Raw genomic sequence first — 19,801 nt, 5'->3', positions numbered from 1 at the left:
GCAAAGAATTTCTTCCAGACAAAGGAATGTGAAAACATTTCAGCACAAATACAACAAAGACATGGGAAGGTAATTACAATGTTTTACATTTTACAGCATTTTGTTTTAATCAGTATTTGTAGAAAACAAGGATGCTGAGTTCTCAAACACTGTAGTTACAACGGCAAATTAAATTTTCAGAAGAAACAATAAGAGAAAGTAATGAACTACTGAACATCTGCAATAATAAATGTAATAAAACATAAGCAAACAAATATGCCACTGAGATCACAACTGAAGTGTCTGATTTTTAGTGTGTGCCGGGACACTAAATTATTTAATCAGTTCTTGACCGCAACCCAAAGCAAAAGCATCCTCTCTTCATTTCCCTGATGATTTGTTCTAAAAATAAAAAGCAGAAACTTGCTGGTAAAAGAGAATTTCTGCTTTACCTGTGAGCAGCTGGTGGCAACACACACTGAATAAGACCCCAACCAAACACGGGACAGATGCATCTCAAACAAACGGGAGTGGCAAAACCACTATTATTGCAACAAGATTTTTTAATTTCAATTGATCAGAAATTCCAGAACAATTAAGCACACCCACTTAAACCACAGAACACAGTGAACTCCTATAGGAAGGTTTTATTGGGTCATTTGTAGTGATGTGGATGGACCTAGAGTCTGTCATACAGAGTGAAGTAAGCCAGAAAGAGAAAAACAAATACCGTATATTAATGCATAGATGTGGAATCTAGAAAAATGGTACAGATGAACCTATTTGCAGGGCAGGAATAGAGATGTAGATGTAGAGAACGGACATGTGGACACAGGGCGGGAAGGGGAGGGTGGGACAAATTGGGAGATTAGGACTGACATATATACACTACCATGTGTAAAACAGATAGCTAGCAGGAACATGCACAGGAAGCTCAGCTCAGTGCTCTGTGACGACCTAGATGGGTGGGATGGGGGGGAGGAGGGGGAGGGGTGGGAGGGAAGTCCAAGAGGGAGGGGAAATAGGTATATATATAGCTGGTTCACTTCACTGTACAGCAGAAACTAACACAACATTGTAAAGCAATTATACTCCAATTTAAAAAATGACAAACAAACAAACAAAAGAAACAAGAGTAAGAAACTTCCAGTCTCCAAGGCAGGCTCTTGCCTTCAATCTGACCCGTAGAGAAAATTCCATCAGATAATGCAATTTGTGCCTAGTGTTGTGAAAATATAACATGATTTTAAAAGATTTTAAAGAGCAATATCAAAAAGAACTCCCAAAAGACAATGTTAGTCAATAAAAACAGAACATGTTTTCTGTGTAAAAACACATGCTTTACTCACATTTTCCAGAACCATAAGCTATTTGTATTCTTTTGGATGTGTGATGATGAACAGGAGAATATCAAGAATACTTAGTCTATTTATAGCTTTTATTGAAAATTTTGCAATGTTCCTTCACTTTTAAGGTTCATTTTTTTTAAAAGTGTTAGTATATCCTTAAAATCAAACCGCTGTCATTCAAAGACAGAGATTTCTGTTTCTCCCATTCTCCTGTTTCTCTGTTTCTCCCATTCTCCTTCCTTCTTTCTTCTTCATCTCCCTCTTCAGCCTGTCTTCTTTCCCTCTTGAATATTCCCCATAACCATCGTATGAATCACATTATATTTTACATTATTGTTGTATTTATTAAATTTTTCTTGCTCCCATTTTTTAATATAAAAGCTGATTAGTAGAACATATCATACACTTTTCTACTCAAAAAACTCCACAAACAATGAGGTTAAGTGGGCCAATGGTGCTTGATCAACCATGGTTTTCCCTTGTTTGACACACAGGGACTGGTGACTATGAACTTGGGGATAGCCTTGAGGTGGGAGCTGGTTTGGAGTGACAGTGAAGTTGGCATTAACTTGATCCCTCCTCCCTAAGAAGATTCGGGGCTACCCAGGAAGAAGCAAAATGACCCATCTTTCCAAATTCAGCTCTCAATTTTCCTGCTCTCCCTCCTCCCTCCTCACCCATATGCTTTCCAGGAAGGCCAATGAGTCAGACAGCAGATGGTTCTTCTCACTTCTCCCTTTCATTTGCCTTCCCCCTGCCTTTGGGAAACATCATCTATGACTAGCCTAAAGGAAATGCCAAGGAGACATTCCCGGGGACTGAAGGAGTACTCACTAATTGACAATGTCTTGAAGTTTATCCTGGTGCCACTAGTTCCCTCAGCACTGGTGCTGGCCATGACCTGAACAGTGTAAGAGGTCTTTCGTGTCAGGGACTCCAGGCTATACTGCAGGATGCTGGAGTTGACTGTCTTGGCTAAAGGAAAAATATAAAAGTCAAACACCACAGCCAAACCCAAGTGAAAACTGTGCTTTAGTGGCACTGAAATAAAAGCATTGGAACCTGGGCTTCCAAGCTTGGCCACCTCATATCCCAATCTCTCTATTCATGTTCTGATTAAAATTAGCCTATCAAGATGGATCAAAGACCTAAATATAAGAGTTAAATCTATATGACGCTTAGAAAACATAGGATAAATCTATATGTCCTTGAATTTGGAAATGATTTCTTAAATAAGACACCAAACACACAAGCAGCAAAAAGATTAAACTGAACTTCATTAAAATTAAAAGTTGTTGTGCATCAAAAGACACTATCAAGAGAGTGAAAAAACAACTTACAGAATGGGAAAATATTTGCAAATCATATATTTGATAAGGAATTTGTATCTAGAATATGTTAAAAAAAACAAAAACAAAACTCTTAACAACTCAACAACCGGAAGACAAACAACCCAATTTAAAAATGGCAAAGAGTCTGAAAAGACTTTCTCCAAAGAAGATACACAAATGGCCAAAGAGCAAGTACAAAGATGCTCTACATCATTAGTTATTAAGGAAGTACAAATCAAAACCACATTGAAGTTAAAAAAAACCCACATTGAAATAGCACTTTACACCCACTAGGATAGCCACACTTTTTTTTTAAATGGAAAATATCAAGTGTTGGTAAGGATGTGGAGAAATTAGAATTCTCATATATTGCTGGTAGAAATGTAAATTGGGGTAGCTGCTATGGAAAAGAGTTTGGTGGTTCCTAAATAAGTTAAACTAGAATTACCATATGACCCAGCAATTCTACTCCTAGTAATACACTCCAAAGAATAAGAAGCAGAGATTCAAACAGATAGTTGTACACCAATGTTCATAGCAGCATTAATCACACTGGCTAAAAGATGAAAACAACCCAAATGTCCCATCAACTGATGAATGGATAAACAAAATGTTTATCCATATAATAGAAAATTATTGCTATATATTTATATTATAGCATATAAAATTATATGCTATAAACATGCTATAACATGGATGAACTTTGAACACATTATGCTAAGTGAAAGAAGCCAGGCAAAAAAAGGCCACATATTGTATGATTTTGTTTATATGAAATATCCAGAATAGGTAAATCCATAGAAACAGAAAGCAATTTTGTGGTTGCCAGGGACTGTGGGACAAGGGTAAGGTAGTGACTGAATGGGTACAGGATTTCTATTTGGGGTGGAAATAGGTAGTGGTAATGGTTGCACGACATTATGGATGTACTTAATGCCACTAAATTGTACACTTTCAAATGTTTAAAGTGGTAAGTTTTGTGTTATATGTATTTTACTGTAACAACAACAACAAAAAATTAGCCTAAATGGGAATCCAAGACTAGCCCAGAATTTAGGATGTTAGGCAATATTGTAGACGCAAGAAAAAGGCAGTGGACAGTAGGAGTCACGGTAAAGGGTCCTGCACTGAAGTAAGTGCCACCAAACAGGGTCTGTCCCCCTCCAGCCTTTAATCCAGGTATGCCCCACTCCGGAATAAAGGTCAGGAAGCTCCCAGAAGGCCCACCTGTTCATGGCCTGACAGGCACAAATTATATCAAGTCCTCTGGTTCCTACAGGACTCTCAGGTACAGTCATTTCACTCTCACCTGACTCTAAAAAACTCAAGAGGTGGGTGCCCTTGGCCCCATTCTCAGAGAAGCTCAAAGAAGCTGAGTGATTCCTGCATGGTGGCAGGGCACCAGCCATGGGAGTCACCCCTACAGCAGGTCTATCCACAGCATCTATCTGGGGCTTGGGGTTCTTTCAACTTGTCTATAAGCTCACTTACAGAATTCCTTTCCATCTTCAGCTTGGTAAAATATGGTACAGTTGTTGATGAAACCATTTCTCTGACTCTTGGGAATCTCCTTCCATGTAATTGTGACTGTCTCCACACCAATGTTCTCCGCCTTTGTCATGGGACCTGCTGATGGAACTTTATAGGACAGGGAGATAAATAATAAACACCGAATCACACACCAGCAGATCCTCGCCCCACAAAATCTCTGGCCAGTCCTCAGACTGTAATCAGTGCTGGGGGTGGGAGGTGGGGGAAGAGTAGGGAACTGATGAATCAGTTTGTTTGAGAAAATTGTTGTCTAGAATCATCCATCTTGAACAGGAAGGGAAGCAGTGTCAAAGACCAGAGAACAAGACCTCTCCCTCTGACTTGGAACCCAGATCTTTCATTCATACCTGTAATAGCTATTATCAAACAATTGAAGAGTATGCCTCCATGGGCTACCTCTGAGTGACAGGATATATTTCCTAAGGTTGAATCTGGAAGATGTTAACTTTCAAAAAGATAAAGTCTGAGTGGTTTGCCAATAAAACCCTGGCTTATCACTACACAATTAAAAATAATATTTTAGCATCTCCAAGTTATGAATAACTCTTAGGGTCCCTAACTTGGTCTTAGCTAAATGTTGTTTCTGCTTACAGCGCTATTTGCACTAAGTTTCTTTGCGACTTTGGGCAAGTTATTTCACCTCTCTGAGCCTCAATTTTCCATTTGTTAGATGAAGGGCTTGGACTTGATGATCTCTAATGTCTACTCCAGCTTTAAAATTCAGTGAATCCAGGGACTTCCCTGGTGGTGCAGTAGTTGAGTCTCCACGCTTCCAATGCAGGGGGTGCAGGTTCGATCCCTGGTCGGGGAACTAAGATCCCACATGCCGCACAGTGCAGCCAAAAAAAAATTCAGTGAATCCACACCGTGACCACAACTGGGTCAAACATACATAGCTTACTACGAGCTAAGGTGCAGCACGGATGGGCACTAAAGCAGCTGTGAACAAGCTACAGGCCTTCACAGCCTTGTGTAAATGTTGGACAGGCCCCAGTGTTTCCTTTCCTCAATAGAAACTTGTCCATACATACCACCTTCTTTGACATAAGCCTGGAGAGAATATGGCTCACCCACTCCGTCTTGCAACATTGGATACACAGAGATGTTATAGCACCAGAAAGGTTTTAGTTCATCTGTGGAAAAAGGGGAGGGGGGAGAGAGAGAGAGGGAAGGTGGGGGAGGGAGGGAGATGGAGAGGAAAGGAGGTGGGGGAGAGAGAGTGGGGGGAGAGAGAAACAAGCATTAGGCACAGAGCATGGCATAGAAGGAAAGCTAGACTAAGACTTATGGCCTATGACTTACAGAAGATATTTTATTTTTCTATAGTTTCCACATATGGAAAATAAGGAAGTTAGGTTGGATGGTCTCTAATGTCTATTCCAGTTCTAACATTTTAAAATTAATTCTTAGAACTAAACCTGCACCACTCTGACAAAATGACAGAGCCACCCAGGAAGGGAGAAGTAAGAGCTCCAGTCTCTCCTCCATCACTGATTCTGTTACATGATTTGGGGCACTACAGAATAAACTTAATCCTTCTTTCAATAGCATATCACCCTAGAGAACTCAGGTACCATAAATTGTAGCTCTTCTGTCTGTCTGCATCCCTACATAAGCACAACTCTTCATATGGATGCTATTAAGTATTAAGAAATGGTTGGACTGATAGGATTGGGAGAGTAAAGCCTCACTTATGTGTCTTACATGGAGCGGGGGCTTTCTTGAAAAGAAGGCTATTCCCTGTATCAATCACCTGGGGAAGGGGCCTAGATCTTAAACAGGCAACCAGAACTGAAGGAGGTGCCCTGGGTAGGACAGATGGGATACAAACTCTGGTGTTATCCACATGATCAAGATATCTGGGAAGAGCTCTCTGATGGTGGGTGTCAAGATGGTGTTTTCCACCTGGAAACAGGCCAGCTGCCTGGTCTGATACCCATGGCTTCCTATTCTAGTATTGCTGGGAAATGCCAAGAAATATACTTCCTTAAGCTTGCCCTAGCTTGTCAAATTCTATTACTCACATTTACAGCTTTGAAGCCAAAGTTAAGGATTTTAAAACTGATGAAAATGAAACTGAATCCTACATAGAGGGAATTTGTGGGCTCCGCACTGGCTACCCTACTGAATCGTCCAGTTCCTGGTCTGAGACACAGATTCCCAGGAAATGGTCGAGGACTCTGAGTCCAAATCTGGGACCCACTCAATCATCCACGTATCCACCTCCAGAGCAGAGCTTTGCCACTCCACCACCAGCTGGTCCTGAGTGAAGCAGGTCTGCATGGCCTCGATGCACTGAAATGCTGAAAGGAGAAAAGAGGACTGCTTCACAACACCCAACTCATCCTCCAAATGCACCAACCACATTAACATCCATTCATTGCCCAAAGTGTAAAGAAGGTCAAAGTTCAGGATCCCCACTGCAGCCTTCCCCTATGATACTGTTTTTACTGCTTTTATTGTGTCCCTTTTCCTTACCCTCAATATTTGATGAAGTGCCTTCTTCATGTTTTGTTATCTTCCCCAATTTTACCTATTTCCAGCAAAGAATCTTACTAGAAGGTTGATGACTAAGATGACTTACAGGGTAGCTCTGGTGTCTCTGCAAGTCAAAAGGAAAGCAAGCCTGAGACAAGCTGGCCATGTTAAGAATGAGTCAGAGATTGGAATTATGCTACTCTAAGCCAAGGAAAGCCTGAGGCTTCTAGAGGCTGGAATAAGTAAGGAAGGATTCTCCCTGAGAAGCTTTTGAGGGAGCATGGCCCTGCCAACACCTTGTTTTCAGACTTCTAGCCTGCAGAACGATGAGGCAATGAGTTTCTGTTGTTTAAAGTCACCCAGTCTATGGTGCTTCGTTGGGAAGATCTAGGAAAATCAATCAGCACCTTTGGCTCGGCCTCCTCTTCCTCCCCTTCCTTGGCCTTGCTTCCTCCACTTCCTTTTCTGGTCTCTCTAGAGGCGTTTTCTTAGTAAACCACCTGCACCCAAATCCTGACTTGAAGACAGGAGTGAGTGTTGGCTGCTAACCCCACACTCCTTCTCTTTACCAACACTGGGGGCTCTGAGGAGGAGAAGTCAGGTTGAAAGAGGAAACAAGCCCAGGCTCTGGACCACAGTGGGTGTAGAATCAAGTCATGAGTCAGCCTTGTAAGACGAAAGGGCCTGGGCAGCATTAAGGGTGCTGAAAGAAAAGTTTCCAAATCATCATTCTACTGAATGTCAACTAACTGCCTCCGTCGCTCAACAAGAACTTTTTGAGCAATTTCTCCCAATACAATATACCCCCTGGTGTGGTAGGGGGTATTCCCTCCAGGGAAAAGAGGAAAGGGACTTTGGCCGTAAACACTATTAATTTTTTGTGATTTACATGAAGGCAGTCACCCTGGGCCTATCAAATACCGTTCTCAGAGGCTGGTAGTGCCTCACCTTTGCCAGCCATCCTGGCCCGACCTGAACTCTACCTCAACTCAAGTCCCAACCTCCTCCTCAGCCCCTCATCACACAACTGGCCATGTTTTGCTAGGTCCTGCCTCAGACTACTCCATAGCTACCCTCTGGCTAAGGTCTCCTAGAACTCAGAGGACGTTCAGGCCAGAAGGAAATTGAAGGTATATCTATTCCAATCCCTTATTTGAAAGATGGGAGAATAGAGGCCCACAGAGGAAAATAACCAGTTCAGTGTCCAGCTGAACACAGCAGCTGTGTCCAGATTTTTAAGTCACTTTATTAATACCAAGTCCAAGGCTCTGGATAAAGTACATTGTACAAGTTTGGAATCATGCAGACCTGGGTTTGAATTCCACTTGAGAGACTCTGAGCAAATTACTAAGCTTTCCTGAATCTCAGCTTCATCAGCTATAAAGTGAATCTAATAGCACCTACCCCATGGGTCATTTCAAGGATAAAATTAGATTAACCTATATCATCTTAGCACAATGTCTGATATATCCTAATGGACAATATTGGATAATTACACTTACTTAATGATTGTTAAACTTACAATTATTATTATAACTATTCTCCAGTTGACTCTACTTTATTAAACAAAATTCTGTAGAGCATTACTTTCTTATATATGTCTAGGACCAGGACCTGTAAAGAGGTCTATAAAGGGCCAAATATAAACATTTTAGGTTTTGCAGGCCTCTGTCACAACTACTCAGATCTGCCATTGTTGCACAAAGGGAGACATAGACAATGTAAAAACAAATAGGTGTGGTTGTGTTCCAATAAAACTTTACTTACAAAAACAGGTGTCAGGCCAGGTTTGACCCACGAGCTATAGTTTGCCTACACTTGGTCTGGAACCATTATAACTGATGATTGTGCCTACACTTGTGACATAAAGCAAATACCTTCAGAATTGGGAAAAATAAAAAACCCTGTGTGAATTTAGCATAATCTTAAAGTATATTTTATGATTTTTTAAAGTTGATAATCCATGTCTAATAGAAATTCAATTAGTTAGAAATTTTGTTAAGAATCACAATAATAATAAGTAGCACTAGACAAAGTATTCTATACACAGTCTCATTTAATATTCACAATAGCCTTATGAGGGAGGTATAGCTAAAAGCCCATTTAATAAGTAGCTAAGGTTTAGAGAGGTTAGATAATTTGCCCAAGGTTTATGGTATCTAGTGAAAGAACAAAGATTTGAATCCAGAGCTGCTAGACTCCAAAGCCCATGTTTTTATTCCCTACCCTTTCCTGCCTCCCACTACAGGGCCACACCAGGAAACTGCGATTACTATTCATCAGCGCCTCTGTTAACACAGAATGTGTGTTCAGTGACACACACATTTGTTGGAAACTTCATCACCAAGGGTATTGGATAGGCAGGAACTAGGATGCCAGGAGCTAAGGGCTGTGGCAAACAGTGACTAAAACAATATCAAATACTGACTAAAATAATATCAAATGTAGCTCAAAACACACACACACAAAAACGAATATCTAGGAGTTCTAAAATGAGGCAAAAGAACACATGGGTTAAATTTAAGAAGAGAAAGAAGAAGGGCTTCCCTGGTGGTCCAAGTGGTTAAGAATCTGCCTTCCAATGCAGGGGGTGCGGATTCGATCCCTGGTCGGGGAACTAAGATCCCACATGCCACAGGGCAACTAAGCCAGCACACTGCAACTACTGAGCCTGCGCACTTTGGAGCCTGCTCGCTCGCTACAACTAGAGAGAAGCCCATGCACCGCAACAAAGAGCCCACGTGCTGCAACGAAAGATCCCACGTGCCTCAACTAAGACCCAACGCAGCCAAAAACAAATAGATAAATAAATTTAAAAATTAAAAAATAAATAAAAATTAAAAGTACTATGATAAAAAAAAAAAAAGAAGAGAAAGAAGAAAGCACAGGCAGACAAGCCTAGCGCTGGTAGTGTAAATGCCTGATATAATTCTAGATCTAAGCAAACAGAGAGAGATGGAGAATTGGAGAGTGCATTCCCTAGCTATGGTGTGTTTCAACAAATACTGAGCGCCTTTTCTATGCCAACTGCTCTATGTTTATTCTAGATTTTGGAAATGGAAGAGGAGGAGGAGGAGAGGATCAGGAGGAGAAAGAAAATGAGGAGAAGAGAAAAACAGACCAAAAAGAAAAATCTCTGCCCTCTGGAACTTGCATCCTATTGATGGAGAGATAGGTAATAATCAAAATAAATGAGAAAATCTATAGAATGAGGAATAGTAAGATCTATAGAGAAAAATAAAGCAGGGAAGAGGGAATCCATTGCTTGCAATTCCTTGACTGAGACTCAAAGAAGCTATTTTATTCCAAAACAGAATACAAAATATGAGTTTACCTGGGAGGAGTAACATTTTTTAAATTACTTAATTAAAGGTGTAACAAGCAATTTATTGGCAAGTATAAACATTAGAAATTTCCCTAACTTGATAGTCAAATGGAAGGGAGAAAAGGAAGAAAACAGGAGAGTGAGCAAACCAAGCCTGGATACAGTCAGTCCTGTGAGGGGAAGATTTCAAAAGAGGTTTCAGCCACTGAGGATAAATGTGGCAGATTTGACAGATTTTTATGGCTTAACCCAGCTTATATTGACTCAGAACAAAATAAATACAAGCTGCATGTAGAACTTCTAGGCTCATGACTTTGTATCATATGACTTATGAAGTCTCTGATTTTCAACACAGGCTTTGTTCCAAAGGAACTTTATTTCAAGAGGTTCATGAATTACTCAAAGATTATGATCACTCCCCCATAACCTAAAAAGTCCTCACTTCAGAATCATTTTGACTCTAGAGAAACAGCAGCCTCTGAGAGGATAGGGACTACTCCTTGGACATTTGGATGGGGTCAGGCATCTAAGTAAGAAGTTTATGTTATACTTACGCTTTTCATCAATAGCTGGAATCCTCAGCGTGGCCACTGGAGACTCCCCAAGAGAATTGTAAGAAATCACATATACCCGGTAGGTCTTGCCTCCCTGATACAATTTAAGCTGCTGGTTAGTGGTGTTCATTGTCTCTGTGAGGTTAGTGTTGTTTTCTGGAAAGTACCATATGTTGTAGCCAAGAGTTTTCTCCAGGACCGGGGCTCCTCTTGCCTTCTGAACACAGAGGAAACAAAATTTATCACCAAAAGCGAAGAAAGAAAGGCACTGAGGCAGTCATAAATGGTGGGAATCAGGGTGGGAGGTAATATTAACTATAAGGTGCTAAACTACAATCAGGTAATTACCCTTCCGGATGCATAACATACCCTGTGCCAATAACAACTTTATTGAGATATAATTCACACACCAGAAAATTCACTTTTTTGAAGTGTACGACTCTGGCTTTTAGTATATTCAGAGTTGTGTAATCATCACCACTATCTAATTTTAGTCCATTCTTTTTTAAGCAGCTCTAATTCTTAGAAAACTCTCCTATTGAAGCAAAAGGAAGACCAGCCCCCAGGCGAGGGGGAGGAGGGCATTGAAGTCCATCTCACCTACTTCACAGGTTGGACTACTTGACCCAGGTTGGTCTGGCCTCACGCGGTATGTGCCATTGTTTACTTTCCTACCTCAAAAATATGTTGACAGGGTTTCTCTGGTGACACAGTGGTTAAGAATCCACCTGCCAATGCAGGGGACACGGGTTTGATCCTTGGTCCAGGAAGATCCCACATGCCACAGAGCAACTAAGTCTGTGGCCACAACTACTGAGCCTGCTTTCTAGAGCCTGTGAGCCACAACTACTGAAGTCCACGCGCCTAGAGCCCGTGCTCCACAACAAGAGAAGCCACAGCAATGAGAAGGCCGCGCATCGCAACAAAAAGTACCCCCCGCTCACCGCAACTAGAGAAAGCCTGTGCACAGCAATAAAGACCCAACGCAGCCAAAAATAGATGAGTATTACCTGAGAATTCTGGAGACACACCAAAGAGTTTTGGCATCTCACTGCTCTCCTCCCTCTCTTCTTTCCCCCAGCTCCCCACCTCCTCTCTCCTATTTCCTGGCTGTTTTTTCCCTCTGTTTGCCCTTTTCCTTTCCTGCTTCTTCCCCTCCTTTTCTGTCCTTTTTCTTACGATCTCCTCTCATCTCTTCCTCCTCGCTCATCTCCTCTGCATTACTCACCTGGCTCCTCCTTTGTTCCTCACTCCCCGGCCTCCATCCTACAAAGGACCCTTTTTCTATCCTTGCACCCCACTATCCCAGTACTCAGGAAGTCACTTGTGCAGTATATGTTGGCAGTAACTTCAGGACACACTAGTAAGCTCACCGCAAGCCAGTGCTCTTCTCCACTGTGGCAGTGGGGCTATATAATTTTACATTGCCTTCTAGGGGAGGCCAGCTAGTGACGGTCTTCTCCAGAAGGTCAAGGTGCCTCCTGCACTTACACTTTTTACCTGTCCCAAATGTTAACATTTCAGACCAAAGAAGAGGGGCCAGGGTCTTTAATGCACATTTAGGCCATCTACAAAATGATTTATAGGGCTTTTTGGAGGTGGGAAACCATTGTGAGATTTGGGGCATCAAAGCCTCTAGGGAAGGAAATTAAGGAGGTAAAACGCCAATAATCACAGTTCTTAGAGGTGTAAGAGACCAAGGCTTTTTAACAGAAATTGTAAATAAATAACCCAGAGGGAGGTCACCTTCCACAGCAACTGCACTGGCCTTCTTCCATCTACCTCAGCTAGTCCCAGGACTCGCCACAGATCCAGGCCATGTGGAGCTGTAAGGAACAAGAGTGAGGTGCTCAACACAGACCAGAGGGAGCTGCAGCAGAGATGGTGAAATTAGCTAGGCTGCCTGTTTAGAAGATGCAGTTGGAAAGGATTTGCTTGAGGGAGGCAGCAAGAGTGAGGGGAGGAGTGGCAGTATGTCAACATTGCAACAATGTCTTCATATCGTGGCTGAAGGACTGGAATCAACCAAAGGTCAAAAGTAACTGGCAATCTATAAAATCAGTATCCTATATATAAATCACTCCCCCACCACACAATGAAAACGTTGGGATTTTCTTGTGTTGGAACACTACTATAATGTGGTGCAAAGCTTTGTACTTTGTGAAAAAATAAAATCATAATTATTTAGTGCAAAAATAAAAATAAAATAAAATAAAACTGCCCTTGGATCTGATGACTAAAGGTAAAATAAAACTACAATAGACCCTATCATAATATAATTTATCACTCAAATCTGGATTGGAATGTGACATCTCCTGTCCTCTAAGATATAACATTCACATACATTAAAGCTAGGAATGACATAGATAACTGATAAAGAGATTATACAGAGAGGAACCAAGATGGCGGAGTAGAAGGACGTGCTCTCACTCCCTCTTGCGAGAACACCAGAATCACAACTAGCTGCTGGACAATCATTGACAGGAAGACACTGGAACTCACCCAAAAAGATACCCCACATCCAAAGATAAAGGAGAAGCCACAATGAGACGATAGGAGGGGCGCAATCACAGTAAAATCAAATCCCATAACTGCTGGGTGGGTGACTCACAGACTGGAGAACACTTATACCACAAAAGTCCACCCACTGGAGTGAAGGTTCTGAGCCCCACGTCAAGCTTCCCAACCTGGGGGTCCGGCAACGGGAGGAGGAATTCCTAGAGAATCAGACTTTGAAGACTAGTGGGATTTGATTGCAGGACTTCGACAGGACTGGGGGAAATAGAGACTCCACTCTTGGAGGGCACACACAAAGTAGTGTGTGCATCAGGACCCAGGGCAAGGAGCAGTGACCTCGTAGGAGACTGAACCAGACCTACCTGCTATTGTTGGAGGGTCTCCTGCAGAGGTGGGGGGTGCCTGTGGCTCACCATGGGGACAAGGACACTGGCAGCAAAAGTTCTGGGAAGTACTCCTTGGTGTGAGCCCTCCCAGAGTCTGCCATTAGCCCCACCAAAGAGACCAGCTAGGCTCCAGTGTTGGGTTGCCTCGGGCCAAACAGCCAACAGGGAGGGAACCCAGCCCCACCCATGAGCAGTCAAGCGGCTTAAAGTTTTACTGAGCTCTGCCCACCAGAGCAACAGTCAGCTCTACCCACCACCAGTCCCTCCCATCAGGAAACTTGCACAAGCCTCTTAGATAGCCTCATCCACCACAGGGCAGACAGCAGAAGCAAGAACTACAATCCTGCAGCCTGTGGAACAAAAATCACATTCACAGAAAGACAAGACGAAAAGGCAGAGAGCTATGTACCAGATGAAGGAACAAGATAAAACCCAGAAAAACAACCAAATGAAGTGGAGATGGGCAACCTTCCAGAAAAAGAATTCAGAATAATGAGAGTGAAGATGATCCAGAATGGTGGAAAAAGAATGGAGGCAAGGATCAAGAAGATGCAAGAAATGTTTAACAAAGACCTAGAAGAACTAAAGAACAAACAAACAGAGATGAACAAAACAATAACTAAAATGAAAAATACACTAGAAGGATCAATAGCAGAATGACTGAGGCAGAAGAATGGATAAGTGACCTGAAAAACAGAATAGTGGAAATCACTGCTGCAGAACAGAATAAAGAAAAAAGAATGAAAAGAAATGAAGACAGTTTAAGAGACCTCTGGGACAACATTAAACACATCAACACTCGCATTATAGGGGTCCCAGAAGGAAAAGAGAGAGGGGACCTGAGAAAATATTTGAAAAGATAATAGCAGAAAACTCCCCTAACACGGGAAAGGAAACAGTCACTCAAGTCCAGGAAGCACAGAGAGTCCCAGGCAGGATAAACCCAAGGAGGAACATGCCAAGAGACATAGTAATCAAATTGACAAAAATTAAAGACAAAGAAAAAATATTAAAAGCAACAAGAGAAAAATGACAAATAATATACAAGGGAACTCCCATAAGGTTATCAGCTGATTTCTCAGCAGAAACTCTACAGGCCAGAAGGGAGTGGCACAACATATTTAAAGTGATGAAAGGGAAGAACCTACAGCCAAGAATACTCTACCCATCAAGGCTCTCATTCAGATTTGACAGAGAAATCAAAAGCTTTACAGACAAGCAAAAGCTAAGAGGATTCAGCACCACCAGACCAGCTTTGAAACAAATGTTAAAGAAACTTCTCTAGGGGAGAAAGAGACCAGCAACTTAAAACAACACTGCACATATATAGATTGCTATATTAAAAGCTCGTGGGAACAGCAAACCCAAAAGCTACAATAGATACACATACAAAAGAGAAAAAGCAACCCAAACAACACTAAAGATGGTCATCAAACCACAAGAGAAGAGAACAAAAGCGGAAGGGAAGAAAAAGGACCTATGAAAACAAACCCAAAACAATTAAGAAAATGTTAATAGGAACATACATATCGATAATTACCTTAAATATAAATGGATTAAATGCTCCAACCAAAAGACATAGACTGGCTGAATGGATTGAAAAACAAGACCCACTGTCTACAAGAGACCCACTTCAGACCTAGGGACACATACAGACTGAAAGTGAATGGATGGAAAAAGGTATTCCATGCAAATGGAAATCAAAAGAAAGCTGGAGTAGCAATACTCATAGCAGACAAAATAAGCTTTAAAATAAAGACTGTTATAAGAGATGAAGAAGGACACTACATAATTATCAAGGGATCAATCCAAGAAGAAGACGTAACAATTGTAAATATATATGTACCCAACATAGGAGCACCTCAATATGTAAGGCAAATACTAATAGCCATAAAGGGAGAAATCGACAGTAACACAATAATAGTGAGGGACTTTAACCCCCACTTTCATCAATGGACAGATCATCCAGACAGAAAATCAGTAATGAAACACAGACCTCAAATGATACATTAGACCAGATGGACTTAATTGATATTTATACAGCATTCCATCCAAAAGCAGCAGAATGCACAGTCCTCTCATGTGCACATGGAACATTTTCCAGGATTGACCACATGCTGGGCCACAAAGCGAGGCTCCATAAATTTAAGAAAATTGATATCATATCAAGCATCTTTTCTGACCACAACACTATGAGATTAGAAGTAAACTACAAGAAAAAAACTATAAAACACAAACATGTGGAAGCTAAACAATATGCTACTAAACAACCAATGGATCACTGAAGAAATCAAAGAGGAAATCAAAAAATACCTAGAGACAAATGAAAACAAAAGCACAATGATCCAAAACCTATGGGATGCAGCAAAACCCATGCAGCAAAACCTAAGAGGGAAGTTTATAGCAATACAATCTTACCTCAGGAAACATGAAAAATCTCAAATAAACAACCTAACCTTACACCTAAAGCAACTAGAGAAAGAAGAACAAGCAAAACCAAAAGTTAATAGAGGGAAAGAAATCATAAAGATCAGAGCAGAAATAAATGAAATAGAGACGAAGAAAACAAAAGCAAAGATCAATGAAACTAAAAGCTGGTTCTTTGAAAAGATAAACAAAATTGATAAAACTTTAGCCAGACTCATGAAGAAAAAAAGGGACGAGACTCAAATCAATAAAATTAGAAATGAAAAAGGTGAAGTTACAAAGGACACCAGAGAAATACAAAGGACCATGAGAGATTACTACAAGCAAGTGTATGCCAATAAAATGGACAACCTAGAAGAAATGGACAAATTATTAGAAAGGTACAATCTCTCAAGACTGAACCAGGAAGAAATAGAAAATATGAACAGACCAATCACAAGTAATGAAATTGAAACTGATTTTTAAACTCCCAACAAACAAAAGTCCAGGATCAGATGGCTTCACAAGTGAATTCTATCAAACATTTAGGGAAGAGCTAACTATCCTTCTGAAACTGTTCCAAAAAAATTGCAGAGGACAGAAAACTCCCAAATTCATTCTATGAGGCCACCATCACCCTGATACCAAAAACCAGACAAAGATACCACAAAAAGAAAATTACAGGCCAATATCACTGATGAACATAGATGCAAAAATCCTCAACAAAATACTAACAAACAGAATCCAAAAACACATTAAAAGGATCATACGCCATGATCAAGTGGGATTTATCCCAGGGATGCAAGGATTTTTCAATATCCGCAAATCAATCAGTGTGATACACCACAACAACAAATTGAAGAATACATACCATATGATCATCTAATGGATGCAGAAAAAGCTTTTGACAAAATTAAAAACCCATTTATGATAAAAACTCTCCAGAAAGTGGGCATAGAGGGACTATACCTCAACATAATAAAGGCCATATATGACAAACCTACAGCTAACATCATACTCAACAGTGAAAAGCTGAAAGCATTTCCTCTAAGATCAGGAACAAGACAAGGATACCCACTCTCACCACTTTTATTCCACATAGTTTTGGAAGTCTTAGCTACAGCAATCAGAGAAGAAAAAGAAATAAAAGGACTCCAAATTGGAAAAGAAGAAGTTAAACCATCACTGTTTGCAGATGACATGATACTATACACAGAAAACCCTAAAGACACTACCGGAAAACTACTAGAGCTCATCAATGAATTTGGTAAAGTTGCAGTTTACAAAATTAATATACAGAAATCTCTTGCATTTCTATACACCAACAATGAAAGATCAGAAAGAGAAATTAAAGAAACAATCCCATTTACCATCACATCAAAAAGAATAAAATACCTAGGAATAAACCTACCTAAGGAGACAAAAGACCTGTACTCTGAAAAGTACAAGATACTGATGAAAGAAAGTGAAGACAACATAAACAAATGGAAAGATATACCATGTTCTTGAATTGGCAGAATCAATGACTATACTACCCAAGGCAATCTACAGATTCAATGCAATCCCTATCAAATTACCAATGGCATTTTTCACGGAACTAGAACAAAAAAAATCGTAAAATCTGTATGTAGACACAAAAGACCCTGAACACCCAAAGCAACCTAGAGGAAAATAAAAACCAAAAATGCAGCAGAGGGAATCAGGATGCCCGGCTTCAGACTATACTACAAAGCTACAGTCATCAAAACAGTATGATACTGGCACAAAAATAGAAATATAGATTAGTGGAACAGGATACAAAGCCCAGAAATAAACCCATGAACCTATGGTCAATTAATCTACAACAATGGAGGCAAGACTGTACAATGGAGGAAAGACAGCCTCTTCAATAAATGGTGCTGGGAAAACTTGACAGATATATGTAGAAAAATGAAATTAGAACATTCTTTAACACCATACACAAAAATAAACTCAAAATGGATTAAAGACCTAAATTTGAGACTGGACACTATAAAACTCTTACAGTAAAACAGGCAGAACACTCTCTGACATAAATCACAGCAATATCTTTTTCAATATGTCTCCCAGAGTAATGGAAATAAAAACAAAAATAAACAAATGGAACCTAATTAAACTCAAAAGCTTTTGCACAGCAAAGAAAACCATAAACAAAACGAAAAGACAATCCACAGAATGGGAGAAAATACTTGCAAATGATGTGAACGACAAGGGATTAGTCTCTAAAATTTACACACAGCTCATGTGGCTTAATATCATCAAAACAAACAATCCAATCAAAACATGACAGAAGACCTAAATAGACATTTCTCCAAAGAAAACATACAGATGGCCAAGAGGCACATGAAAAGATGTTCAACATCACTAATTATTAGAGAAATGCTAATCAAAACTACTATGAGATATTACCTCACACCAGTCAGAATGGCTACCATCAAAAAATCCACAAACAATAAATCCTGGAGAGGGTGTGGAGAGAAGGGAACCCTCCTACACTGTTGGTGGGAATGTAAATTGGTACAGCCACTGTGGAGAACAGTATGGAGGTTCCTTAAAAACTTAAAATAGAGCTATCATATGATCCAGCAATCCCACTCTTGGGCATATATTTGGAGAAAAACATGGTCTGAAAGAATACATGCACCTCAATGTTCACTGCAGCACTGTTTACAATACCCAAGACATGGAAGTAACCTAAATGTCTATCGAAAGAGGAATGGATAAAGAAGATGAAGATGTGGTACATATATACAATGGAATATTAGTCAGCCATTAAAAAGAATGAAATAGTGCCATTTGCAGCAACATGGATGGACCTAGAGATTGTCATATTGAGTGAAGTAAGTCAGACAGAGAAAGAGAAATATTGTATGATATCACTTATATGCAGAATCTTAAAAAATGATACAAATGAACTTATTTACAAAACAGAAACAGACTCACAAACTTAGAGAATGAACTTATGGTTACCAGGGGGAAAGGGTGGAGGGGAGGGATAGTTAGGGAGTTTGGGATTGACATATACACACTGCTATATTTAAAATGGATAACCAACAAGGACCTACTGTATAGCACAGGGAACTCTGCTCAATATTATGCAGCAACCTAAATGGGAAAAGAATTTGAAAAAGAATAGATTCAGGTATATGTATAACTGAATCACTTTTCTGTAAACCTGAAACTAACACAACATTGTTAATCAACTATACTCCAATATAAAATAAAAAGATTTAAAAATAACAACTATATTAATAGCTTGGTGAAACAATATTTAAACAGTGTCTAAGGGGTTTCATCTTGTCCAATAGGCTAATTTTGAGATGTTAATGTTCCACTCTCTTATGTTTCCTTCCTTCCCCATTATAAGCAAGAAGACAGGACCCTTGTTATTTCTTTTACTCAGGAATGTGAACAGGCTGGAAATGTCCACTTGAAGTCAATGACTCTTCCAGTCGTTAGGGAGGGCTCAGATTAATGGGAGAGGTACCTCAAGGAAGGGAGAAGAGAGTGTCTAGAGAGGCAGCAGAGAATAAGAGGAAGAAAACCCCCACCCAGCCCCAGACCATGGAGAGGTAAAGGATTTTCTAGGTTTCAAGAGTTTGATCTGAAGGGCTTCCCCAGGACTTTGGTGGTGCTCATGAACCTGGAACCTCAGCATAACTATGAGTTTGTGTGTTGGGGTGAAGGTGATCCCTAATAATGCCTGAGATCAAATTTCCTGCCATTCCAACAGGATAGGGACTATCAGATTCAGGCTGAATTTTTAAAGTTGTTATATTACTTTCAAGAGTTATGGAATAGGAGTCACACCCCTATGTGTTCCAATTTCCAAACTGTATATCATTCATGTAATAATTTACATTCTGTGGTAGACATCTTCTCAAACGTCTCCCATTGGAATTTAAAT

The 19,801-nt window shown here is 40.3% G+C and overlaps 1 protein-coding gene and 1 long non-coding RNA gene across 2 annotated transcripts in view; one reads left to right on the top strand and one right to left on the bottom strand.

Annotated features, from left to right (window-relative positions):
- Positions 1 to 19,801, top strand: part of LOC309624477 — a 249,491-nt gene that overhangs the window by 144,209 nt on the left and 85,481 nt on the right. The gene's annotated exons all lie outside the window — the stretch shown is intronic.
- Positions 1 to 19,801, bottom strand: part of IL31RA (interleukin 31 receptor A) — a gene marked incomplete at its 5' end in the record, with an annotated part of 39,211 nt that overhangs the window by 8,263 nt on the left and 11,147 nt on the right. The window contains 7 exon segments of the mRNA XM_082379598.1: positions 2,163 to 2,303; positions 4,151 to 4,297; positions 5,242 to 5,343; position 6,331; positions 6,335 to 6,513; positions 10,568 to 10,784; positions 12,314 to 12,437. Coding sequence (XP_082235724.1) covers positions 2,163 to 2,303; positions 4,151 to 4,297; positions 5,242 to 5,343; position 6,331; positions 6,335 to 6,513; positions 10,568 to 10,784; positions 12,314 to 12,437 — 911 coding nt within the window.

The sequence above is a fragment of the Balaenoptera borealis genome (assembly GCF_965194805.1).
Source record: "Balaenoptera borealis genome assembly, chromosome: 2".
NCBI classification, from domain to species: Eukaryota; Metazoa; Chordata; class Mammalia; order Artiodactyla; family Balaenopteridae; genus Balaenoptera; species Balaenoptera borealis.
This window is presented reverse-complemented; position numbering and strand designations above follow the sequence as displayed.